Source organism: Cornus florida, unplaced genomic scaffold (assembly GCF_030987335.1).
Source record: "Cornus florida cultivar Cherokee Brave unplaced genomic scaffold, ASM3098733v1 CherokeeBrave_3.0.0_Hap2_Chr06, whole genome shotgun sequence".
Classification (NCBI taxonomy): Eukaryota; Viridiplantae; Streptophyta; class Magnoliopsida; order Cornales; family Cornaceae; genus Cornus; species Cornus florida.
In genome coordinates, this window is record NW_026775576.1 from 101,800,390 (window position 1) to 101,826,658 (window position 26,269).

Genomic DNA, 26,269 nt, shown 5'->3' on the forward strand with positions numbered 1-26,269 from the left:
GAAGAGATAGTGTTGGATTTGGTGAGGGGTAATATTGTCATTTCATATTTTATACTATAGGTCCGCAATGAGTCAATGACATAAGAAAATAAAGCCAAGGGTAATTTAGACATTTAGGGTGTTAGAACAAATAAACCAAACCTGGAGTGTGATAGCAATTTTGGTTGAGATTTAACGTGAGAGTAATAAACTCAAATCTCAGAGGTGTAAGAGCATTTAACCCTTTCTTTTTATACAGTTGTGTTTCATACAAAATAATAATAATAATAATAATATTAAAAAAATTTAATAATAATAATAATAATAATAATAATAATAATAATACAGCTTAACAAGAAAATGAGGTATGGATAAAAAATGTTACAACACCTATTTTTTGGCAACATTTTAAAAAAATTAATCCATAATCCCAAAACAGGTACTAGCTCGAACATGCAGTTGAAGTTTCGAGTCCTAAATTTCGTCCCCAAACTTGCAACAATCAACACCACGCAACCACTCAATTGTCATCATCTGCAATTCAGCCGGATCGAGTTCCAGGTGGCCATTGACACGGGTCAAGTCAAACCGCTAAATTAGCTCCATTTATACAACCCAAGTTCACCTAATCCTTAGCCCATAAGGCCCATCGATTCATTAGTTTTAGGTCTCCAGTCTCCCTCCTGCGCCATCTCCGCCGTTGCTTCTAACAGGCCGGTTCTGACTCAGCCGCTCGATCCCTCACAATCGGAGACAAAATCGAAGCTCTCAGGAGACAGAAACAGAGTAACATCGCGAAACCTGCTCCGAATTGGTCAGGTATTTTCATCATTTCATTCATTTTTTGGTAGACTTCTACAAAAATGTCCCTCAGATCTGTTCATTTTCGTTTCATTTCTGTTTCTTTTTGTTTTCCCCTCCGATTGATTATATGCTACTTAGGGTTTCCATTTCGCTCTCTCTCTCTCTCTATATATATGTGATTTGATATTTTGTGTTTGTGGTATAGGGATCGGGAAATAGATGGAGAAAGAATTGGTGGAGTTGTTTGAAGCTGCGAAAAAGGCCGCCGATGGTGCAGCGGTCGATGGAGCTCCGAAAAGTGGGCCCAAAGTCGATCGATGTGTCGACGCACTGAAGCAGCTCAAGAGTTTTCCTGTGAACTATGATGTTCTTGTCTCCACGCAGGTATGGGGTTCAAATTCATTGCTTATTCAATCAAAGTTCTCTCTTTTTCTTGGTCCCTACAAAGTATCTGATGCTCTTTGAGATTATCTGTTATCGGGAATTAAGATTCGAATAAAAATTATTGTCTTTGTTAGAAATTGCTGAAGATGATATTTTTCATTTTTTTTTTTTTTTTTTTTTTTGGGATAAAATAAAATAAAAACAAATAAAATATCCTTTTTTCCGTTAAAAAAAATTTTATGTCGCAAATTGGTTTTTTCTATTATCAAATATAGAAACAAATATTTTCTATTGCAAATTGGAGTACATTTGTTTCTACATTTGATAATAGAAAAAACCAATTTCCAATTGAAACAAAGAATATATACCTTCCCATTTTGATGTAGGTGTCGTGTTTGGTTTTAAATAGAGATATACAAAAGCTATTCGGGGAATTAAATATATGTTTAGAGTGCTACTTTTAGTGTGTTGACTATTGTAAAGTAATGTTTGAAAGGGAGTCAGGTGACTAATTATCTACTTCAGGTATTTCTTATTGTCCTGTTTATGGCATCTCTATCATTCTAGAGAAGTATAATACTCTGTTGCCCAAGGTTTTAGGTAATGGTAGTGGCCTTCATAACAGTATTGTTCAACGGTGTAACCTAACGGGTGTGAGGTACAGCAGAGTAACCCGGATAATGTAAGTTTTGTGCAGTATATTTATTACTGTAGCATTTATCTTTCGAAAGTTTGGAAGTTCTTGTGAAAAGCAAAGAAATAGGGTTTACATAATGGATGGTAAATTTCATCATAGACCAAAATGGCATTGGCATCTTGTGACACCATATATGACGGTTGTTTCATACTGAAACACTTGTTATCTTAAACCTTGCTTTTGTCAATGAAATTGGGACTTCCCATTTGGTCCCATTTGATTCTACATTCCATTCCATGTAGGGGTGGCATTTCATGTTTGCGGGTCGTAATCGTGTCGTGTCGTGTCGATTTAAGGACATTTTACTAAACAGCTCAACCCGAACACGACCCGTTTAATAATCGTGTCAGAAACCCTCAACACTTACCTGAACTGTTTATTAAACGGGTTATACGTGTAACCCGTTAAATGGCTTGTTTAATAAAATCACATATTTTATTATTTAAATTATTAATAATACTCCATCAAACATTAAATAGTAGAAAAATATAAGTTTCAAACCAACCAAATTACTAAATAATCTCTGATCTACAAAACAATAAATTATAAGATACAAGTTTAGATAGTTATTTTGAAACGTAAATAGAAATTTGCTCATGACACATATAGTTAAACGGGTATAAATGGGTTACACAAGTTGAACCTCTCAACCCAAACATGACACGATTAACTAAACGGGTTAATAGTATCGACCCGTTTATGACCCGAACCCGTTTTAGGTCAACCCAAGCCCATTTAACTCGTGTCGTGTTGGCGGGTCGTGCCAAACGTTGCCACCCCTAATTCCACTTCCACGGTGTGCCCACTGATTATTAATATGCATAAGCTGTGTGATCAATGAAGATGAGTTGATTATTCATTTTTTGGGGGTAAAAAGTTGTGTGTTTGTCGTATCAAATATAATTCCAATGATAGTTTTCCGGGTGGCAGGCATGTGTGCAATTATACACTTGTCCTTGACAAAATATAAATGAAAATAGATACCAGAAGGTTCCTGAGTTAAGTTGACTAGTAGGTGGCGAAAGGACCTAAATGTCCACAAAATTATTTCTTTAGCTGATAAAGATGAAGAGCATAATGGTAATTCATAATGCATGCCCCTAATTTTCTCCCTCTTCAACAATATAATTTGCAACATCGAAATTGGGCATAGAATTGTAAGTACTGTATGTCCTTTCATATTGTGTTGTATTTGTATCCCATATCCGTGATATTTCTTTAATATATATATGTTAATAATCCTATAGAGATATGGCAGTGAAGTATGAGTCATTGTTTCTTACTCTTCTTAATATTGCTTGGTGCTCTCTCTCTCTCTCTGTATAAGAATTAAAATGAGAATGTTGTTAGGCTTTTTACTCATTTCAACAAAGCCTTAATCCTTAATGCTTGCAGTTGGCTCATTAACTTGGTAGAATTTTTTCCCCTAGATTATTCTATTTTATTAATTCATTCTTCTCAGTTTCTGTGTTGAAAGCTTATTTTTCCCAATGGAGTTCAAAATTTGATCTGAAAATTCCAGGTTGCAAAACGACTTCGTCATCTAACAAAGCATCCTGTGGAACAGATTCAGACCATGGCTTCTGATGTGGTCGAAATTTGGAAAAAGATAGTCATTGATGAAACACTTAAAAAGAAAAATGGTGGCCTAGATAAGTCCCCGTCAGTAAAGGTAGAGACTGTCAAAGTTGAGGAGATTCATAAGTCCGGGTCGATAAAGGTTGAAAAGATTTCGAAGTCTGGAAGTTTCAAAATTGAGAAAGTTGATAAAGGTGATTTTACAAATTCTGGGAGTGTTTCTAGGACAGAAACTGTTAAGGTTGCAAAGAAAGTGGGAATTATGGATGATGTGAAGGCTGAGAAGGTTTATGTGAAGGATGAAAAGATACCAAAGGTGGAGAAACAAGCTTCTAGCATGAAGAAATCATCTCAAGAACCTAATGCTCCCCCAAAGCTGACTTCATTGATCAAATGTGGTGATGGTATGCGTGACAAAATTCGAGAGCTTCTTATAGAGGCGTTGTCTAAAGTTTCGAGCGAGGCTGATGAGGACTACAAGGATGATTTAAATGCATCTGACCCATTTCGAGTTGCTGTAGCTGTAGAGTCCGCAATGTTCGAGAAAATGGGTCGGTCAAACGGTCCCCAGAAGGTCAAGTACAGATCTATAATGTTCAACATAAAGGATCCAAACAACCCTGATTTGAGGCGAAAATTGCTCCTTGGACAGGTCAAGCCAGAGAGATTAGTCAATATGAGCCCGGAAGAAATGGCCAGTGATGAAAGGCAACGTGAGAATAGGCAAATCAAAGACAAAGCGTTATTTGAATGCGAGCGCGGTGCTGCACCAGAAGCCACAACTGATCAGTTCAAGTGTGGTCGTTGTCAGAAGCGCATGTGTACTTACTATCAACTGCAGACCAGGAGTGCAGATGAACCAATGACAACCTTTGTAACGTGTGTAAACTGCAACAACCATTGGAAGTTTTGCTAGAGGGGATTTTCTGTTGAATATTCAGTCATATGGATTAGGTGCATGGCTATGCCATGAAGTTCCAGCATTCTCGAGCAAGATTCAACATTGATTCTTGTGACATTTGATGTTCTGAAAATATCCATCTATGCAAATTTATTTTCTGTAGGAGCCTTTTATCTGGCATTTGTTGAGGTGTTTAGACTTTAGATGTAGTGTTTATGCCAAAGACTGGCAAACGTGTTTTTTCAATAAGTTAATAGGTTTTCTCTTGATTGTTTTTCTAATTTTAGGTTGTACCAGTTATGTACTAGTTATGAAGAACTTATTTTAGGGAAGTCTATATAATTTATCTTGGACTAGGAGGATGGCTGTTTTAACCCCTGTGCTGCCAGAATGTTTGGGATATTTTTGTTGTGCTACATTATGTGTAGTTGACTATTATTTTTAGCAGCCAGAATGTTAGGGATATCTTTGTGGTGTTGGATTACGTGTATCAAGTATCAACCAATGTTATGAATGGTGATTGTTCATTTTTATTATATTTTATTGTTGTTTTGGTGAGTAGTCATGCATCGTTGTTGTTGTATTATTATTGACAATACTTGCCGGATCATGTTCTCTTACAAAATGGAGAAAGTAATAATAAATAAGAAAAATTATCTTTTTAGAAATTAATTTAGTTGTTTTTATGTTTTCTTTATTTATTATTATTATTTTTTTATTTTATCATTGTGCATTTGTTTTGTAAATGGATCCAATCAGTATCTCAGATCATAGACAGGTTATTTGCTCTGTTTGTTTTGTTTTGTAATTCATTGGTGAGTAGATACGATTTGTCCTATTATTATTATTATTATTATTATTATTATATTTTTTTTCAGTTACAGTAATATAAAAAGATAATAGTTGATGATATTTTATTTCTTTGTTTTAATGATGGAATTGTTATTTTGAAGTGTTATATATTGTGATTTGATGTAAAATGTAAAGTCCAACCAAATCTATTTTCAGTCCAAACTTTTCAAACTCAAAACACATTTATTTTTGAAAAAAAGACCAAGATATGAGGAGAATGAGATTTCTATCTAAAAATTGGATTGGTAATTTATACTTAAATTCGCGTTGCATATAGATTAAGAGATACTCAATATAAAGTCCGTCCAACTAAAATTAAATTTGAGGTAATTTCTTTTTAAACAAATTAATCCCAAAGTCTTAAAAATTGCTTGCCAAATTGGTAAAAAAATCTAATTCAAGTAAGTGTCTAGTTTGATTTACTAGTAATATTCCAATAAATTGAGAGGCACTTGACTAAGAATGTCAATTAGGTAAAGGTACAATAATAAAGAGGCAGTAAATATTCAATTGGGCGCCTAGCAATCCAAAAGTGGAGTCCAAAAAGCATATTCTAAGTTCTAACGAGTTGTCCACGATTGGGAAACTTTTCCATTAGTTGCAAGCTATCCGATGAGCCATTAGGATGTCGCCACGCGTCAAATTTGAGCATCAATTCAAGAATATTTCTCTTTTGTGCGTTGTGATGTTATAGGCGGCGACGCGAGGCATTCCTTGGATTAGTTAATACAGACAGGCAGACGTCCTCCAAAACTAAAAGAACTCTGCTTCGCCTCCTCCTCCGCCTCTGCAAACTCCCAAAGGTAGATTCACTCTCTCCTCACTTTTCATCTCTATATTGTACGATCTCTGTTCTTTATATATGTGTATATATATATGTATATATATATATATGTTTTTTTAAAGGATTGTTGACTCTGTATTCGTGATCTGTTTGGTTAGCGGGAAATCGAAGGAAAAGAAAAGGATCTGGGTTTTTTGTAATTGAAAAAAAGATACAAAATTCGGAGGCATTAATGTTGTTTAACGTGATTTGGTTCTCCTTATTGTTCCTGATGATCCTATTGTGTCGAGAAATCTAAAGTTGTATTTTCCGGTAAAAAAAGAAGGAGAAATCTAACGTTGTATTGAATGTTCTATGGTTTCTTATTATATTCAGTCTGGATTTTCGAAGATTGAGCTTTAATGTTCTGGGGGGTGTGTTTTTTTATTTAATTTAATTAATTTTTTTTTTTATATTTTAAATCTATTAGATTCAGATGTAAGTTTGTTACAATTGAGCATGATATAATGAATATGTGTGAAAAGAACTGCAAGGTTGTCCTTTTAAGGGTTTTGGACCCCTTGGTTTTTTTCTTTTCTGGGGATATAAATCTAAATCTGTTTGCATGCAATAATAGTTGGCAAAGAATGACATATAGAACGTTAAGTTTAAGTTCATGGGATTTATCTACAAACAAATAATATTGATTTTTATTCATTATTAGGGTTTGGTTGGACATTAACATACCTGATTTCTGAAATCTAAGGCCTACTTATAACATGATTTTGGACTTTTTGTTGAAATTCTCTTTCCCACTTTTTTTCTGTTCATACTATATTCTTTCCTTTTGGGATTTTTAGTAAGTTCAGTTCGCTGGATTTGTGAACCTAGTTTTTATCATCATTGCCATTACTTATCAGGGAAAAAAAAAAAAAAAAAAAAAAAAAATTGAACTCCATCATTGCCATCATCCTTGCCTTTCATTCCATATGGATGGGTTAGCCACATGAATTCTCTTTTTTCAATTCTTTCCTGTCATACACCAGGTCTCCTCTAATATTTGTGAAACTAGTTTTTATGTACACTCTAAACTCCACTTCTTGTTTGTTTTATTTTCCCCTTTTTTGGTTGAATGTTGAGTTCCCCTCCAAGTTGTTTAACAATTTCTTTTTATTGTTTGAGGCATTACGACAAGGTATTCATGCAATAGTTTTAATAAAAATTTGGGGTACATTGCAAGAACCCCTGATATAGCGAAAAACTCCCCAAAATAGTAATAATCTGCAAAAGAGTTAAATGAATCATCCATGTCACCAATAGTTGCCTTTTCTTTTCTTCCTTTCTTGGCAATCAAACTCAGGATCATTGTTGTGTTTATGGATTTTCCCAATATATTTATAATGGCCTTGATTTGTTGAACCAGATTTTTTTTGTGTTTCTTTGTCTTTATTGCTTTAGATACACTGCTCCTAAGTTCTGCTTTATGCAGTTATTTTTCAAACTATTTTCTTTTCACTTTGGTTAATCATATTTTTTGCAATTCTTTGACCCAGAGGGTTGTGTGTGTGTTAGGATTTCAAAATGATGAAAAAGAATGGATAGATTGCAAAACTATATTAGTTTGATTATGCATGTATTGGGATTTGGGTGGAATCATAGAAATTTTAATTCTTTTATTCAACAACAGAAAGGTAAACTAACTTACCGTTGAAAAAAAGAAAGATATACTAGCAATCTCACGTTGTCATGGCTTTAATTGCAGCTTTCTGATAGTTTAAGGTCTTTTCTCAGGTCTACAGTAGGGGTTTTCACAATTTATCCTAAGAAGAGAAAAGTAAAACAGTACATGTCTCTAGCCATCACTGATAAATGCTACTTCAGTGACCAGTTCTACTTACCAGTATCATTCCGTTGCATCTCCCAAATGGGCAAATTTGATTTCTGACATGTCTAAGAATTTCATATCCATCTGCATGTAAATGTCTTACAAAGTGTTGCTAATTTTTTATATTCTTATATGTATATATATATTTGTATGAGAATCTTATATGCATGTTCAGGCCAGTATGGGTATCCATCATGAAATTAAGTGTACATAGTAGACTTATAGCTAGTCCTATTATTGTGGAGATGCTTCCTTATTTTTATATACTGTTGAATCTTGTTTTCACTTCTTGGTCATGGAAAGTCTTATTATTGTGGAGAAGCTTACTAATTATTATTATTATTATTTTTTTTATCTTTTTCTGTAATGTAATCTTGTTTGGTTAGTCATTTATTAACCCACTTGTCAAACTATTTTCTATTGACCTTGAATAACAGATTTGACAGCCGTAACTTCATGAATTCAAGAACTACTGTGGTATCCGTGGTTTCCTGTAAATCGGGAAACAAGGACGATTTCTTCTGCTGGATTTTGGTCTGCCTATTGTCAAAGTTCTTCAAAACTCCCACTGCATACGTGAACTTATTTTTGATTGAGGCTCCTTCAGCAGTATACGAGTCCTTTGTAGAGACTCATCCATAGAAGTGACTGAATTTTGACCATCTGCTTCCCTTTAATCAATATTTGCATCATGGTGTCTTCTCAGCTGCCTGCTATGGCCAAAACTCACATGTGCAAATCCTTTCACAACCAGTTACTTTTCCCTATGAGCCCTCCTGATGTTGTTCCCTCAGATCACATTGAGTTAGATTTCTCTGATGTATTTGGTCCTCTACCAGTTCAAGTTTCAACGGAAGATAATAACGTGAATTCTGGAGATTCAGTGTTTGCAGCAGATATGAGTGATCTCATCTATGATGATCCAGTGGTCATTTACAGTCAATCACATTCGTTGGTTGGCCCCTCTGCTTGTGTTAGTCTTTCGTTGAAACTGAACAAGCTCATCATACATGAGACACAGGATTCAATGGAACTTGTAGAGTGTGTTCAGGAAGAGACAATTGAAGAACTTAGCGAATCCTCCACTGATGTTTCTGTTTTTGAGGAACCTGTTGTATCTATTGATGATGATTCCATGAAGGTGCAGAGCATGGGCCTTGAAGATTTTGAGGTCATGAAGGTTGTTGGACAGGGAGCATTCGGGAAAGTGTTTCAGGTGAGGAAGAGGGGCACATCAGAAATATATGCCATGAAGGTCATGCGCAAGGATAAGATTATGGAGAAGAATCATGCTGAATACATGAAAGCAGAGAGGGATATTTTGACAAAGATTGATCATCCCTTTATTATCCAGCTCAGATATTCTTTCCAAGTAATTTTTACCTCAATATGAGTTCAATTCTTAACTTATACGATTTTTATTTCCTTTCATTGTTCTCTATTTTCTATCTTTCAATTGAAGTGCTCGAATAAAATCTTTAGAATTTTTAGATTCTTTGTATCTGTGTGAAGTACAAGTGCTTACAGGTTACAAGATCTAGTGATCTGAATTAAATATGAATATTTTGGAACTTTAGTCAATGCATGTAAATAAAATGTGAGTTCTTTTTTACCTGCAGACCAAATATAGACTTTACCTTGTGCTGGATTTCGTGAATGGGGGACACCTGTTCTTTCAGCTCTACCACCATGGCCTTTTCAGGTATCTTTTATCTTTCAGCTTCGGATTTTTATTTTTATTTTTTCTCTCTGAGTACTGGAGATGTGAGGCCGAGTAATCCCATTGTATGTTTCAGGGAGGATCTAGCACGTGTATATGCCGCAGAGATTGTTTCAGCAGTGTCTCACCTTCATGCAAATGGCATCATGCATAGGGATCTTAAACCGGAAAATATCCTGCTCGATGCAGATGGCCATGTATATTCTCTCTCTCTCTCTCTCTCTCTCTCAAACTATGCCAACTTGCATATATCTTCAACTTATACTTCATCTGATTCGAATTTAGGCCATGTTGACTGATTTTGGCCTGGCGAAGCAATTTGAAGAGAACAAAAGATCAAACTCCTTTTGTGGAACAGTAGAATATATGTCACCCGAAATTGTTCTTGGGAAGGGCCATGATAAGGCTGCAGACTGGTGGAGTGTTGGAATCCTACTGTTTGAGATGCTTAGTGGGAAGGTCAGCATTCGTAAATAGATTTATTCCCGTGTATTATATGCAAGCAGTTGTCTTTTGTATCTATTTTATTTTATTTGGTCCTCCATGTGGTGTTGGTCCTGGGCAATGGGCCTCGTCATTTACATGGTTATGCCCAAATTATTTATTATTTTGCTGGGTCTCTTACAGTATTGCTTTTGATTAAAGTTTTGATAGGTGGATTCATAATTTGAAATCCGTGTTTTGTGGCCTGACTAATAAGTACCTTGTCGAAGTTTGTAGACAAGTTTCTATAAGTTTACAGCAATTAAAATTGTGGTCCAAAATGAATGCACCAATAGAAGGGCGCACATTTATTTTAAATAAAAATAAAAAGAGCTTCTGCTGGTAATCTGGTTTAACAAATTTCATATTGTAGTGGGACTAGCATCCTTTCTTTCTTTTCTTGAGGTGGACAAACCTTGGAATCACCTTAAGAACCAGAGAGTGCTTAGGCATATTGATATCTCTTGAGCAGTTGAGTAAGGGTCAAACTTAGAACCACATAATATTATCTCATATTGGTCTTGTAGCAACATTTTTTCTAAAGATAACCGCAGTTTATTTCGTTTAGGAAAAAGCCATTTGCTGTTCCTAACGATCACTGTTTTGCTTTTTGCTTGTGCAGCCTCCTTTTATTGCTGGTGGGAATAGGGCAAAAATTCAGCAAAAGATAATAAAGGACAAAATTAAGCTGCCAGCATTTTTGACAAGTGAAGCACATTCTCTGTTGAAAGGGGTAACTCTTCATGTCCTTGACTTATGAATTTTTTCTATCCTTTAATCAGTGTGGGTAAATTCTGTGCTATTGGATGCCTGTTATGATTGCACAAACTTTTGCTCCCAACAGTTGAAATGAATGTTACTGGGAGCATTACTAGTGTCTGTGACACTTCAAAATTGGAGTTGAAGGCATCCAGTTTTAATAGATGTCTTACAGGATTGATTGGTGTCTTAAAATCAAAATAATGAACTTCCCATTGCCCAAGATAGGGTATTATTGTCCCCTGCATTTTTGTTTTCATTTCATTTGTTCATCAACCAACCATAAAACTTGTGAACTGTTTCTTACATTTCAGCTTCTACAAAAGGATCCATGCAAGCGCCTCGGCAGTGGGCCAACTGGGAGTGACGAAATTAAGCGACATAAATGGTTTAAGCCAATCAACTGGAAGAAATTGGAGGGCAGGGAAATCCAGCCAAGTTTTCGCCCCGAAGTTGCTGGACAACACTGTATTGCCAATTTTGATAAGCGATGGACTGATATGCCACTGTCAGATTCTCCAGTTTCCAGTCCAACAAGCAAAGAGAACCCCTTCCAGGGCTTTACTTACGTGAAGCCCGCAGCCTATTTTCTGTGGCAATAATAGTGCTTCTACATGCAAAGTTTTATAGAAGTCAATCGCTTTTCCTTCCTCTCAAGATGAGATGGTTTATTTAGCAACCCCTTTCTGGTTGATTTTAGATTTTTAATTATGGAGCGTCAACCATAGAAGCTGATCAACCTGATGAATTTTTATTGTGCAAATGAAACATGTTTTATTTAATGACTTCCAATATTGAGTTGGCACTTTAATTGTGGGTTTCTTTTAAGCAGCTGTGAGCTTATTGATTGAAATGTGGAATTTCTTGGGGATGTCTTGTCCCTATCTTAGTTGCTTCATTTTTCTTTCTTCAACCTCTACCGCCTAAAGTCACTGAAACTCGAACCGGTAATCACGAATGTCACTCTGTTATTTTACTAATGCACCAAGAAATTGCCATGATTTTAAATTAAAAACCAATCTACTGCTCTGGGCAAGTTGTGTGTGTGTGTGTGGTTTTTTATTTAATAACCTTGGCGAGGAAAATAAATCCGAATTCTTTATATTTTATAATTTTAAAAGGATCATATATCTATAATAGTGACCAAGCTTTTATTTAATTTTTTTTTTTTTTTCAGTTTTTTTTTGGGTACTGTAGAACAACTGCAAGTTTACCTGCTCGCTGGATTGCTGTTTTCTCTGTATCCACACATGCCCAACTCAATGGATAAACCTAGGATTGACACGTGGGAAAAGTCCAGCCTTTGCTGACAATTTTTACTTCATGAACACCACCACCACTCCCGCCATGATCTTCTCCTCCTTGAGGAGTAGTCATGGCGTCCCTGCTATCCCCAACTGCCATTTGCTTCTTTTCTTCAAGACCCACATCCCACAGCCCTCTCTGGTCCTTCACAAGCCGTTGCAAAAGACACCCAGTAAAGTGTAGCTCATTTTTTGATAACATTTCAGATAATCTCTTACAGGTGGACCAATCATTCTCTGTATTCCCCATTTTTCGATCTGGGTATGCCCAGTTTCAGAGAATTACCGAGGATTTACCAGAGACGGAGAAGTGGGGGATTTTGGTTTCTGCTGGAATTACTTGGATTTACTTAACTGCAAGACCAGGGGTACTTGTGGGTGCGATTGATACATATCTCCTTGCTCCTCTACAAATGGGGTTCGACAGTCTCACCGGGAAGAGGAGCTTGAAGATGACTGATTTTTTGATTGGGGATAGATTGGGAGAAGGGTCATTTGGGGTTGTTTATTACGGTGTGATTGTTCCGAAGAATGTGACTGTAGAAGAAAGAGTTCAGAAGAGAGGTAGAGGAAAAGCGCTTGCAATGGATGGGAAGTTTAAGGAGAAGGTTATTCTCAAAATGGTAAGTAGAGTAGTAATTATAACCCTACTGTTCTCTCATTCAGGATGTATCTTACACTTCTTACTTTGCTTGATTTCCTTGCTAAAAAGGTCATTTTCATTAGATGTGAATTCTGTTTGGCTTGTCATCACTCCATTTCCCACTTTAAATTTTTATCTTCATATTTGAAACATTATTGAGATTGATTCTAATGACTTTTCCCTTCTATGAACTTGATTTTACACACACACACACACTTTGCTTTCTTTAAAACACCTTGCTTTCATGAACCTATCAAGTAGAGTATTGGTTAGGAACCATTTCTATTTGTCAGCCGATATTGGTTAGCTTGCTCAATTATATATCTGCTTCAGGTTCTAATTAATGATCTGGAGACCAATTGTGTGGAAACAACACTAGTGACATGTTTTCGAATGGTTTACTTCATCGAGCATTTTGATTGATTTACATGTCATTCTTCATTTTCCTTGAAGCACGAGTTACTTTCTTTTTGATCCTTTAGCCTATGTCCCTCCTTTTTTCTGATATGTTATTGCTTAATTATATTTAATTTCCGATTGCTTAGGTAAAAGTTGGAGTCCAAGGTGCTGAAGAATGTGGTGATTTTGAGGAGTGGTTTAATTACAGGCTATCGAGGGCAGCTCCAGAGACATGTGCTGAGTTCCTTGGAAGTTTTACTGCTGACAAAACAAATTCACAATTTACAAAGGGTGGAAAATGCCTTGTCTGGAAATTTGAGGTGCTCAAACTATTTGCATGTTTTTGTTTTCTATGGTCAAAATGCATCAATTATTTCTATGGGGTGGACATAGTTGAAAAACCTAAGTAATTTGTATAAAATTATGGGCTGGGGCCTGTATCACAGTTGAGACTCATTCCGAACTTATCACTTAGTTGGAGTTTGGTTGAACAAATGAGACCTTAAAACCTTATATGATAGTATCATGTAACAAACTTGAAAATGTTGTTTGAGTGATGAATAAAACGCTAATCAACAAATCCATTGCCCAAACTATTTTGATGTGGCTACAAAATTGTATTTCACCATTTTATCCTGTCTAGAACTGTTGTTATATGTAGTGAATAAATCAGCTGTGAACTAAATACTTCATTGTCGCACACATTCCCATGTATTCAACCTTTTGTTGTAGCCATTGTTTAAATTGATGTGTTCTTACTAAATGCATGTCCAACTCTAGTAAAAGTTAGAAAAGGATCTATCTATTGGCTCTGACATTAATTATAGGAAACCACATGTGACAGGGAGATCGAGACCTTGGCAATTACATGAGAGATCGCAACTTCCCTTTGAACTTAGAATCTGTTATGTTTGGTCGTGTCTTACAAGGACTAGACTCTATTGAACGAAATGCATTAATCATCAAGCAAATAATGCGTCAGATTATTACTTCACTCAAGAAAATCCATGACACGGGAATTGTTCACCGTGATGTAAAGCCATCCAACTTAGTGGTGACAAAGAAGGGAAAGATCAAGCTCATTGATTTTGGGGCTGCCACAGACCTTCGGATTGGCAAAAATTTTGTACCGAACCGTGGCCTACTTGACCCTGACTATTGCCCCCCTGAACTATATGTACTCCCGGAGGAAACACCAAAGCCACCCCCAGAGCCAGTTGCTGCCTTTCTTTCTCCAATTTTATGGCAGGTATGGCACATCTCTACCCTTTTCTCTTTGTAGCTGAATCAATCAACTTTTGTGAATGTAATGTTGTAAATGATACATATATATATATAAAGAATATTAAATCTATCAAGTTGGGACTTGGGTGTACCTCATTTAATTTACAAATGGTTGGTTCTAGCTGAAGTCAGATATATGATTGAAAGAATCAACCAAATTTGCTATTTAGTAAAAACAGACTGGATTCAGATCTTTTCCGATACCTTGAGAAGACTATCCAACCTAGCTACTGCCATGCTGGAAATGCTTCAGCATGGAGCTTCTCAAGCTTCCTTTTCTAGGACATAGTAAATATTGTTCTTCAAAGTGCTAAAGTGATTTTTTGTTATTATTCTTGCAGTTAAATAGTCCTGATCTATTTGATATGTATTCTGCTGGGATAGTACTCATGCAAATGGCAATACCAAGCTTAAGGTCTACTGCAGGCTTAAAGAATTTCAATTTAGAAATAAAGGCAATTGGCTATGATCTAAAACAATGGAGGGATAGAACTCGGTCGAGGCCTGACTTCAGCATCCTTGATCTTGATTCGGGTAGAGGGTGGGATTTAGCCACAAAGCTCATTTCAGAGAGAGGTTTCCTTCGAAGGGGGCGTTTATCAGCTGCAGCTGCTCTGAGGCATCCGTACTTCTTGTTGGGTGGTGACCAAGCAGCCGCAGTTCTCTCAAAATTTAGCTTAACCAAGTAGTCAGATGCCCTGTAATGTGAGTAGGACATTTTTTTCACTCCCGGATTTATTTATTTATTTATTTCTTTTTTAATGCTCCTGTTGTTCCATTATGTATGGCAATGGAACAAATATACAATACCTCAATCAGCTTATTTATTATGATTTTTTTTTTTGATTGACCAAAGCAAGGCAATAGCATGAGAAGTGAATCATTTAATGATGTTGAATCTGGGTTAGAGATTTCATTATCCTGTATTGGATTTTCTGGTGCAATTCCTGCTAGCAACTTACTTTTAAGTCTTAACTCATGCTGCCATCCTGATTTTACTTGAGGGAACTAAATAATGTGCTTATATTATTTGCAGTTTGACATGAATCCGTTGGATCATTTGGATGTGGTAACAAAAGAAAAGAAGGTGGAAGGGGCACACAGATACAAATTTCTTGCTTCCCATATATTATATTTCAATTGACATCCTTGCACCAAGTAACCAGGTACTTTGACTACTAAATGTATGCAAGTAATACTATATACATAGTATATATTTGAGTACGGTTACAAGATCTCTTTTTTTGGGGCGGGGGGAGATTATTTTTTAGAGAATTCTCTGGATATATTTTTTCTTTTCTTTTCTATGGATAAATTCTGGATATCTTTTCTTTCCTTGTTTATTTCCAAAGATGAAAGAAAGTGCTGCTTCTACAACTTAGCAATGGAATTGGCTTTTCCAATTTCATCTCAGGATGTCACTGGAAACTTGGAATCAGTAGCATAATCAAATTATCAGAGTTGTCCACATAATGACAATACTGTGTTCTTGGGGCATAATCTTTGTAATAATCTTTGGGCTCTCCAATATCTATATAAAAAAAATTTCCAGCCAGGAATATTCTTTTGGTTCTGCTGCCTATTATCATGTTAAGTGATAGCTGCATCTTGACATTCTTGCCAGCATATTGGTTCCTATTATTATATCGTAGTGTAAAAACTAAATTACAAATTTTACACACTCGAAGAAAATATCAAGGGACTCTTTTATGAAAATTGCTGGTACAAAGTAATTTGCTTTCTAGTTAATACTAGTGATATCAGAACCATTAAGGTAAGGAAAATATAATCATAAAATGCTGTCAATCTCTGCAACAGAAAAGCTGAGTTGTAGTGAGCACTGAAACATCCAATTTTGCAACTGATCACCAGTCAATAATATTTACGAAAACATTTAGACTCAAGAATGAATTGTACTTGTACTATTCTACACCATGAACAAAATATAGTTTTCACAAGCTTTTCCTCTGGTGATTGAGATTCCATGGCAAGTTAACAGAGTTCTAGATTGGGAAAACACTGTTGAGTGGATGAAGGTTTGTTGTGTTGTAAGCCCCCAAGCTTTACCTCTTGGTGGAACCTAATGATCGATAACTGTTACAAAGATGAGACTATAAACTACCTTGTCATCTGAAATGGAAAAGTTTAAAGCAAACGCAGAGAATCTGTTGCAAGTTGTTGTAATTGTCTTGCCAGTTTTGGAGGCTACACTTTGTACAGATTAAATAACATCTTCGATATTCTCAAAACTACAACTGAAAGCAGGATGCCAATACCATGCACTGTCAAGGTGTAACAAAGGTCATTTCTCCAACATTGGAATCGGATGGAAAAGTGATTGGGTATAAATGGGTGGGTATGCAGCACTACTCAATAATTCGAGCTTTTGGGTAAATGGGCAAGCGTCCACCCGTTACAGTTGGTATCAGAGCCAGACCCAATCCTTGATCCGGTGTCACACCAAGCACCCGGCCTGGAAGGCGTCCGGGCTAGCATCCCGGGTAGGCAGGGTGGTCCGAACCGCAACGAGGGCGTTGCGAGTTTGGGTGGGGGAGAATGTAATAAGGGTCATTTGTCCCACATCGGAATTGGATGGGAAAGTAATTGGGTATAAATAGGTGGGTATGCAGCACTACCTAATAGTTCGAGCTTTTGGGTAAATGGACAAGCGCCCACCCGTTACAGCTGACAAATGACCTTTGTTACATTCTCTCCCACTCAAACTCGCAACGCCCTCATTGCGGTTCGGGCCACCTTGCCTACCCGGGATGCTAGCGCGGACGCCTTCCGGGTCGGGTGCTTGGCGTGACACCGGATTAAGGACTGGGTCTGGCTCTGATACCAACTGTAACGGGTGGGCGCTTGCCCATTTACCCAAAAGCTCGAACTATTGGGTAGTGCTGCATACCCACCCATTTATACCCAATCACTTTCCCATCCGATTCTGATGGAGGACAAATGACCTTTGTTACACAAGGCCACTAAGAAAGTCTGACACCACGCTCCTGGTTGCACGGATAGCGAGAGTCGAAGAAACATGAGCCTATTCATCATGCAATTCCAAGTCTGTCTAAATAATAACAGTATCATGGACCAAGTGACAATAATGAATCCATGAAGGTTTTTTCTCCCCCCGCTTTCTCTGAGCCCCCAAAGGAAAAGTGTAAAACAAGAGCTTGTGATGAAGAGTGATGAGAGGATGTGCATGATAACGTAGGAAGGAAAGGACTGGTTTTTCTTTACCTCTGTTCTCAGGGGATATGAGGGATAGTTTTATAACATTTGTGAGAGGGGTTGGTACCCTTTATGACAAAATTGGAGCTATTTCCTAGATAGCTATAGAGTTAACGATCTGCTTGAAATTTTGGAATTTATAGCATGGAAAGCCAAATATTTCCTTTGTAACTAACGGCTTTACAAATAATTTTTATGGAAATAATTTGAGTTTGACAGCATTGTCTTCTTTCACTTGACAGCTTTCAGAATGCTCGCTAAATTAGAAGAGAAGAAAATTTCAGAAAGGAGATTAAAATATATTTCCATAAGTCACTATTGGATTTCCGTGTGCACTAGGAATGGTTGAAAAGGGGGCATTAAAAACATAAACTTTAGATAAGATTTGGAATAAATTTCGCTAATAATTTTTTACGGATCTCTAGATGAGCGCGTCTCTTTCAGCAAGGAGATGAACGTGGTATATTTACTTTCTTAAATCTATTTCCGGGTGAATGAGAAATTAGCTGCGAAGTGTAGTATTTTGATAAGCCTAAATGGGTATGCAAAATGTGGGAAGTGTTTGTCCCACATGGAAAAAATATTGAAACTAATTGAAATTTAAATAAGCCAAATTTGGGCTTGGGCTTGGGCTTGGGCTTGGGCTTAGGCCTAATTGTAAAGTCCAATTATTCTTTTTACTAAATAAAATCTTAGAATGGGGGCTTATTTAAATGGGTGGTTAGTTTTTGAATTTAAATTAAAAGTTGGTTTTTTTTCCAAAGGGTTGCATCTATTTTTCAAAGAGTTGCATCTTTCTCTAAAGGGTTGCAACTCAAAACCAACAGACATAACTATTCATGTGAACCATTGCAACCTATTGGAGTGAATGTGTCTATTGGTGAACAGACACCATATGAACCATTGTAACCAATTGGAGTGGATGTGTCTTTTAGTGAACAGACACCATGTGAACTATTGCAACCAATTGGAGTGGATGTGTCCAGTGTGAAGAGACACATATAAATGGTTGTGTCCAATGATGAAAAGACACACCCAATCTGTAAAGGCACCTTACTTAAAAACTATTTTTTAGTTTTTTTCAAAGGGTTGCACCCGATCCAAAAAGGTACCTTGGTACTTATAAATACCCTCCTTTGAATCATTTGCAAATCATTCATTTTCATTTTCTTCTATCTCTTCTCTAGACTTGAACCCAACCCAAGTGGGTTCAAACCATAGGTTAAGTGGTCCAAGCCACTTAGACCTTAATCCAATTTTATCGAGCCATATTAAGATTAGTCCGAACTATTTGGTTCGGATTGCACCCAATTCAGTATTTATATAGTATAGATGCATTTTTGAGTCAGAGAGAGTATTACACGGAGGAGGTTCGCCGTATTCACAAGTTTGTAGTGCTGCTACTGGTGGATGTAAACCGTTGTATCCTGGGAGATACACGCCACTGAGTTCGTTAGCACCATAGCGGGACGAATCTGTCTTAAGGACATAGTACCCAATATTAGCCTCGGTCCAGGTTCTTTATTTATTATAATTATTTTATTACTTTATTTTGCATATTTAATTAATGATTTTTTAGCATATTGTTAATTGTCTCATGACATATTAGTATAAGATTTGTTATATCTTAAATGTCACATAAAACATATATTTACCAACAGAAATAAGAACTCAAATCACATAGATAGGCTTCCTCCTGCATTTCAGTGAGATGAGAAGTGTTCATTTACTGGAACAAGGAGAGCAGTGAGAAAATTAGAGGTACTACACATTACCTTCAACTTCAACTTTCGCAAGTAGCAACACCACTTGAATAGACAAATCTAAAGACTAGAATTTCAAAATATAAAGGTCAATCGCAATTACTGTGAAAACTATGCGATGAACAGCACTACCGCATCAAAGTAATTCATTGAATAAGAATTAGTAACTTCGATATCTCATTTCTCAATAGCTCTGCTTTCACAATCCACGTCGATATGCATACTTATGCAGATACAGAAACATATTTAATTATGGTAAAAGATGCAAACTTTTTTTACATTGTAACAAAACTTCTCTCTTTTATATTCATGTACAATTTTATAGTTCATCATGGTAGAGGAAATTTTCCGAAGCATGCTTCCTCTTGCAACTGCAACAGCATTTCCAAAAACACAAGGAGTTGAGAGTTTTAAGCCTTGTGGACTGAAGATATATGATGTTTGTAGATGAGTTTGAGGAACCTGGGATTGAGCTCTCCAATATATATTCAAATAAAAAAAATAAAAATAAAAAAAAAACAAAATAAAAACCAACCAGTAATAGGAACCAATATGCTTGCAAGAATGCCAAAGCCAAACACCTAGGATCTGTGCAAGTTTGATGTTAGTGTGCTGACTGTTTTGGAAGCTACACTTTCTACATATTAAACAACATCTTTGAGATTCTGAAAGCTACAATAACTGAAAGCAGGATGCCAATACCTTGGACTCTCAAGGCCACTAAGAAAAACTGCCACAGTTCTACTGGTTGCTGCACAGGTCTACATGCAGCTGGAAATGAGCCACTTGCAATGCTAAATCCAAATCTGAGATTCATGAGCCACACTTTCAGGCAAAGCCAAGTGTGTGTAACTGACAACCAATACAGTATCATGGACCAAGTGACAATAATGATCCCATGAACGTTATTTCTCCCCACCCTTTCTCTGAGCCCCCAAAGGAAAAGTGAAAAACCAGCGAAGATGTGCATGATATGAGTTGTAGGAAATGATTGGATACTTCTTTACCTCTGTTAACAGGGAATATGAGTGATGGTGCTATAGCATTTGTGTGAGAGGTTGGTACTTTTTATGACAAAATTGGAGCTATTTCCAAGCTAGCTATAGATTTTAATGATCTGCTTGAAGTTTTGGAAGTTATAGCATGCAAGGCCATATATTTCCTTTGTAACTAACGACTAAATTTAAAATTACTTATGAGTTTGACAACATTGTCTTCTTTCACTTGACAGCAATTACTTATGAGTTTGACAACTTGTCTTCTTTCACTTGACAGCTTTCAGAATGTTATTGATTATCACTAAATTAATAGATAAGAAAATTTCAGAAACAAGATTAAAATACATGTAGAATAAGATTCCCTATTGGATTTCCATATGCACTAGCCAATATCACTACTACCTAAACCTTTGAGTCTGAATTCAACCTAATTGCCATAGCAGCAAGAATATGTGGTGGCAAAAATGGTTATAAGCAAAGCTACAACAATTTTAAGCATCTGCCAAGAATTGCTCACGGTTGAAAGATGGATTGCATGGCCAATGAAAAAGACCACATTAGTTCTAATATGGTATCTAATTCCCCTGAACACTTCCGAGTACAAATCTAAAATGCATAGACAAATCTGAAGACTAGCATATCAAAATATAATGGTCAATTGCAATTATTGTGATAACTACGCAATCAACAGCACTACCTCATCAAAATAATCCATTGAATAAGCATTAGTAACTTAGGTATTTCATTTCTCAATAGCTTTGCTTATACAATCCACATCAATATGCTTACTTGCGCAGATACATAAACATATTAATTATGGTAACAGATTCAAACCCTTTTTATATTGTAACAAGACTTCTCTTTTTTATATTTATGTACAATTTTAAAGTTCATCATGGTAGAGTAAATTTCCCCAAGGATGCTTCTTCTTGCAACCCCAACGACATTTCCATGAACACAAGGAGTTGAAAATATTAAGCCTTGAGGAGTGACGAGATACGATGTTTGATGTTGAAGGAGACTTAGAAAGGATAATTGCATACCCATCATCCATGTAGTCTGTTCCGTCAGGAAACAGCTGCCACAGAAGGCTTCCACCCCCACTTCCCCCTTTCTTTGTAGAATTCAAGAGTGCCGTATACACTGTGTTAATGAGGGTGTCCCTGAAAGAGGAATTGTAGCCAGGGTCTTTTGAAGATACCCCAAACTCAGCAAACACGACCGGCATGTTAAGGACAATCTCAGCATCTTCAATGTGTGCTTGCATCCATGACTTGATGAATTGGATATGAGCATCAGATATTGATTGAGAAACCCTTCATCAGAAAGAGTTTCATATGCTAATCAGGAGCCGCCACACCCATTTTTCGAAGAAAGATTAAATAAAGATGGATATATAATGTATATCAATATTTGAACTAAAGTATAGTCATGCCCAGAAAGAGGTGTATTTATGCTCTTAGCCTTCCACCCAAAATTTGAACACATACACAAAGGCATCAGAAGTATTAACTACTGATATTGTTTCTAATTACAAAATTACATTTTCATTTTTGTAAGGTAACTCTTCAATGCAGTAATCACTTACCAAGAGTCTGCATAAATGTGAACGGAAGCAAAATCAACCCCAAGAATCTGATGGTTCCTGATAAAGTCAGTTCCAACTTGTTGAGCATATGTATTTGGATTGAATTGAACCCTATTAAGTGTTGAGGGACCATAAAATCCTTCCAATCCAATCTCCACCAAGTGTTTTGGGTCGATGCTCTTCACATAGACTGCCATTTCTTCTATCCATGCCTATAAACATAAATTACATGTGGCAATGATAGACAGAATACATTTCTCAAATACTACAGCATGACAGTACAAGAGCAAGATATGTAGTTTCCATACTGTGTTGAAGCTAAATTTCTGTTACAAATGTAGCTAAGTTCATCCAACCAATCTACCAAAATAAGTATATTTAACCAAGGTCTGGGCTTCATTTTCTATATATCTGGAACTTCATGCAAAAAAAATCTCACTGTGAAGAAAACAAACCTGCAGTTTATCTCCTGTGGGATCTGAGGTACAGCGGGGCTCATTCATTAGTTCCCAAGCAAAAATTGTAGGATCATCCTTGTAAGTAATGTTGGTGAGTGTATTGACTCTATTAAGCACCGTCTACATAGTAAGAATTTTGAGACAAAAGTGGCATTAGATAACATTGGAAATAGAGGCTTTAATGTTCTAGTAATAAGTTTCAAAAACAAAAGATGATTCTTTTACAGAATTAAGGAACTTACATTAACATGGGCTTTGTAATAGCTTCTGAGACTCGGATGAGAGAAAAAGTCATCGTCAGAAGTCAAATTCAGGCCTGCAGCTTTGCCCCATTTAACATATTGTGGTTTGCCACCATAAGCATCCCAGTTGTTAACTAATGACAATATAAGTCTGATCTTGTACTTCTTTGCTTCACTCACAACAAAATCCAAGGCCTATAACACAGAATGGGAAATTGAGATATATGGTGAATGATGATACACATCATTCAAAAAACTTTAAATATATATAAGCAAAGAAGCAAGATGCTAGGCTAGCAAATTCTAAGAACAATAAACATTTTTTACTAGGCAATTGTGTTTTAACTTATGTAACTCCAAGCAAATTACTGCTAAAGTGAATTCATGAATAAGTTTGTACTGTATTTGTTTAATGAGAAAGTGGAATCGGCAACTTTGAAGGCTAAATAAGAAAGTGTGATGAAATTTCAGCCCAACTACCGGATTTTATCTTCTCACTCAAGAGAAGCATCTAAAATAAAAGCTATATTACTAATAAGTCAATCAATTTTATGGCACATTGTTGAAATGAAAGAATAAAGAGATACATATAATTTACAGGTGTAAAAATTGAGACACATCAAAAAGAGCACCTTGAAAACCTCTTCATCATAAATGGATGGTGATTTCTGAAGAGCTCGCCATTGACCATCATTGAAAGCCCAAGTTCGACATACCGTTAAACCCACAGCAGATGCCTCTTGAAACACCTCACTAACCTTTCCTCTTGTTGATTGGTCTGCTGCAAATACCATCAGCCAGTAAGTGTTAAATCCATTCATATAAAAAGGTTGGCCCTTAACCACAAATTGGTTCCCCTTTTTCTGCACCATTGTCCATGTATCATCTTCCAAGTCATCAAACTCATACATCCTGCACATTGGGGGAAAAAATGATATATAAATATAAAAAATATATTATGAGTATTTAAAGCTAGGATGAAAAATAAAAAATAAAAAATTATGGGTACCCATGATTTGAGCTAGAATATGGTAAATGAGTCCCTTCACCCTCCACCATTAACTCTAAATTCTCATCTCCACTGACCTCAAGAACAGAGGAGCTCGAAATTTTAGCAAAAATCACAATAATGGCCACCAAATAAATGATTTTAAATTCAAATTTTTGCTCATGGGTATCCATATTTTGAGTTAGTAGCCACATTCCAATTTGTTTTCTTTCACAACAAATATATATATATATATTAGAATGTCTGAGGTTTCAGTTATGATAGCAACAATACAGTGATATACAAGAGAAGTGTCGAAGAGGAAACCATGTCTCTACCTTTGAAGCAAAGAAAATTTGATTTCTTATCTCTGCACTGTTTCCTCTTTCAGACACAGATTAACAAATGAAAAAAGGAATGGAAAATTGATTGCCATTAAGTTTTCTATTTCTCTTTCCTTTTTATCCCATATAATTAAGCAGACTGTCTAATTGGAGGTCATAGGAAAAGAAACTCCACTAAGCAATTTCTGCAATTCAATAAATTCCTATATTGGAAGCTCATTTTCAGCTCTAGTTCAAATGTCCTAATCACTCCATTTTGGAGCAGTTTTTACTTATAGCCATGTAATTATTAGCAACAAATAATATTATCTATCCGTCTATGCTGGACCTTGACTTTAAAGCATAACATGATATATATATTATATATAAAGATATATATCTATACAGAGAGAGAAATCATGGCAACCATAATTTCTGGAACTGGGATTTAGAAAGAGCAAAACCATGAATAATGGTTTAATACTATTAAACTTTTTTGAGTTTTTATCCATCCCCATATTCCCAAAACGAAAATTGCAAACCTTTATTTCAAATACAATTTGGGTGTGTGTGTGTATATAAAGAAATTCATCGAATGAACAAAAACTAAATAATTATATGGAAAGTGACCGTGGTGTCTTAAGCCGGGAGGAAGTGAGCAAGCTAATCACCAACAACTCACCCAAGCGAATCGAATGTCCCATCCCCTTCCATTTTCTGCTTAGACCAATATTTTTTTAGAGTTGGAGAGAGATGGAAGCGAAAAGGGAAAAGGGAAAAGGGAAAGGGAAAGGGAAAGGGGAAAAATAAAAATAAAGTTTACAGAGGGTAAAAAACAGAAGAAGTATAAACACATATCAACACAAATAAAAATTTGAAGGAAAAAGAAAGAAATTTGAGAGTTTTGTAGGAATACAAATTAAAGTTACATGCTCTCAGAAATAAGAAGAAATGACAGAAAAAGGAGTGCAAAGTTTAATGAATTTTTTAATATCAAATTTGTCCTATTTTTATTCTTTTTAACTCTTTTCATTCATCATCACATTGGCTTGGATGATCTTTAGCACAATTTTTATATTTTATTACCTCTCCTTATCTATATATTACTCTTTTACGTTTGAAATGATACAGTACTAAATTTAGTCAAATAATTTCTTTTTCTTTTTCTTTCTCTAAATATAATTAACATGCTAAGACTATCATTCCTTTTTTTTTTTTTTTTCTTTTTCACTTTTTTTTCCCCTTTTATCTCTTTCTTTTCTCTAGTGCCATACATAAAGTATTTTGCGAGTCAGATCCAACGACAAGCCCACAACATAATTATCATACTGGAAAAGCGAGGGCTTTTGTTGGGCCAGGCCCCGTGGTAAGGGTCCTTATTGAGTTGCAAAGCGTTCGTGTTCGATTCCCACCCCCATCATCCCCCTCCCAGGCCTCCCTTCTAATTTAACTCCCTAACCCATCTAATCATTGTCAGGACAAAATATATATATATATATATTTTCAGACATATAAATTGATTGTGTTTTGTACCTGATGTGGCAGCTATTGAATCAAATTGATAAGATTTTTAGGCTATGTTTGGTACATAAAAAAGAAATGAAAATATAACAATAATTATAAGAGCAAAGAAAAAAAAATTGAGAGTATAATATTATTCACTCATACAGTGGATGATACATTTATCATCAATAATAATAAAGTTTTGGAAGAAAAGAAATGAAACTATACTAATGAATTTTACTATTGCACAATTTTTTATAAATTTTTTTTGCTTTTTTAAAAATAAGAGTAAATTAGTATTAGTATTAATAAAGTTTTATTAAAAATACTAGCATTTCCTTTCATTCCAATTTTAAAAAGATAATGTTTGGCATACGATATGTTTTAGGCATTATATTTTTTGCCATTACCCAAATAACTGTTTTGTTATAGGAGTGTTTTGAGTAAAAATTCAAACCATATTTGGTAACAAAATTTTTTTTTTTTTTTAGAAAATTCAAAAACTTGTTTTACTTCTTCCATTACAATACCAAAACACACAATATCATCAATTTGGTAATATGATTTATGAGTTTTGGCCAAAAAAATTTATATGTTATGAATTATTCCAAAACTATTCCAAATCAATATCAGGCCTCCCAAATATGATGTTGGTCCAAATTTAAATACAATATCATAAAAATAATATCATAATACTTTCCAAACATACCCTTAATGTAATCAACCAAATCATTCTA

The 26,269-nt window shown here is 35.6% G+C and overlaps 4 protein-coding genes across 8 annotated transcripts; 3 read left to right on the forward strand and 1 right to left on the reverse strand.

Annotated features, from left to right (window-relative positions):
- Window positions 1-460: 460 nt before the first annotated feature.
- On the forward strand, window positions 461-4,879 carry LOC132313413 (transcription elongation factor TFIIS-like). The gene is made up of 3 exons (XM_059812163.1): window positions 461-798; window positions 989-1,167; window positions 3,387-4,879. The coding sequence occupies exons 2-3, from the start codon at window positions 1,003-1,005 to the stop codon at window positions 4,356-4,358; spliced, it is 1,137 nt and encodes a 378-aa protein (XP_059668146.1). The 5' UTR covers window positions 461-798; window positions 989-1,002; the 3' UTR covers window positions 4,359-4,879.
- A 973-nt stretch (window positions 4,880-5,852) lies between these two features.
- Window positions 5,853-11,820, forward strand: LOC132313416 (serine/threonine-protein kinase AtPK2/AtPK19-like). Its single transcript, XM_059812165.1, has 7 exons — window positions 5,853-5,998; window positions 8,281-9,215; window positions 9,463-9,545; window positions 9,640-9,760; window positions 9,849-10,022; window positions 10,669-10,779; window positions 11,120-11,820. Exons 2-7 carry the CDS (start codon window positions 8,535-8,537, stop codon window positions 11,405-11,407), a joined length of 1,458 nt encoding a protein of 485 aa, XP_059668148.1. The 5' UTR covers window positions 5,853-5,998; window positions 8,281-8,534; the 3' UTR covers window positions 11,408-11,820.
- A 288-nt stretch (window positions 11,821-12,108) lies between these two features.
- Window positions 12,109-16,015, forward strand: LOC132313415 (serine/threonine-protein kinase STN8, chloroplastic). Of its 2 annotated transcripts, XR_009483425.1 has the most exons (6): window positions 12,109-12,732; window positions 13,298-13,471; window positions 13,996-14,400; window positions 14,777-15,140; window positions 15,472-15,601; window positions 15,788-16,015. XR_009483425.1 is itself a non-coding variant. In XM_059812164.1 (5 exons), exons 1-4 carry the CDS (start codon window positions 12,181-12,183, stop codon window positions 15,122-15,124), a joined length of 1,479 nt encoding a protein of 492 aa, XP_059668147.1. In that variant the 5' UTR covers window positions 12,109-12,180; the 3' UTR covers window positions 15,125-15,140; window positions 15,472-16,015. The 2 variants fall into 2 exon arrangements, 1 of the variants encoding a protein (XP_059668147.1); XM_059812164.1 differs by having other exon boundaries at window positions 15,472-16,015.
- A 5,113-nt stretch (window positions 16,016-21,128) lies between these two features.
- On the reverse strand, window positions 21,129-24,823 carry LOC132313417 (mannan endo-1,4-beta-mannosidase 6). 4 transcript variants are annotated; one of them, XM_059812168.1, is made up of 7 exons: window positions 24,712-24,823; window positions 23,728-23,799; window positions 23,351-23,630; window positions 22,719-22,913; window positions 22,474-22,596; window positions 22,019-22,230; window positions 21,129-21,746 (listed from the first exon to the last, which is right to left on the reverse strand). In XM_059812168.1, exons 1-7 carry the CDS (start codon window positions 24,741-24,743, stop codon window positions 21,314-21,316), a joined length of 1,347 nt encoding a protein of 448 aa, XP_059668151.1. In that variant the 5' UTR covers window positions 24,744-24,823; the 3' UTR covers window positions 21,129-21,313. The 4 variants fall into 4 exon arrangements, with proteins under 4 accessions (XP_059668151.1, XP_059668153.1, XP_059668152.1 ...); XM_059812170.1 differs by lacking the exon at window positions 23,728-23,799 and having other exon boundaries at window positions 24,712-24,822; XM_059812169.1 differs by lacking the exon at window positions 23,728-23,799 and having other exon boundaries at window positions 24,660-24,810.
- Between the last annotated feature and the right edge of the window lie 1,446 nt (window positions 24,824-26,269).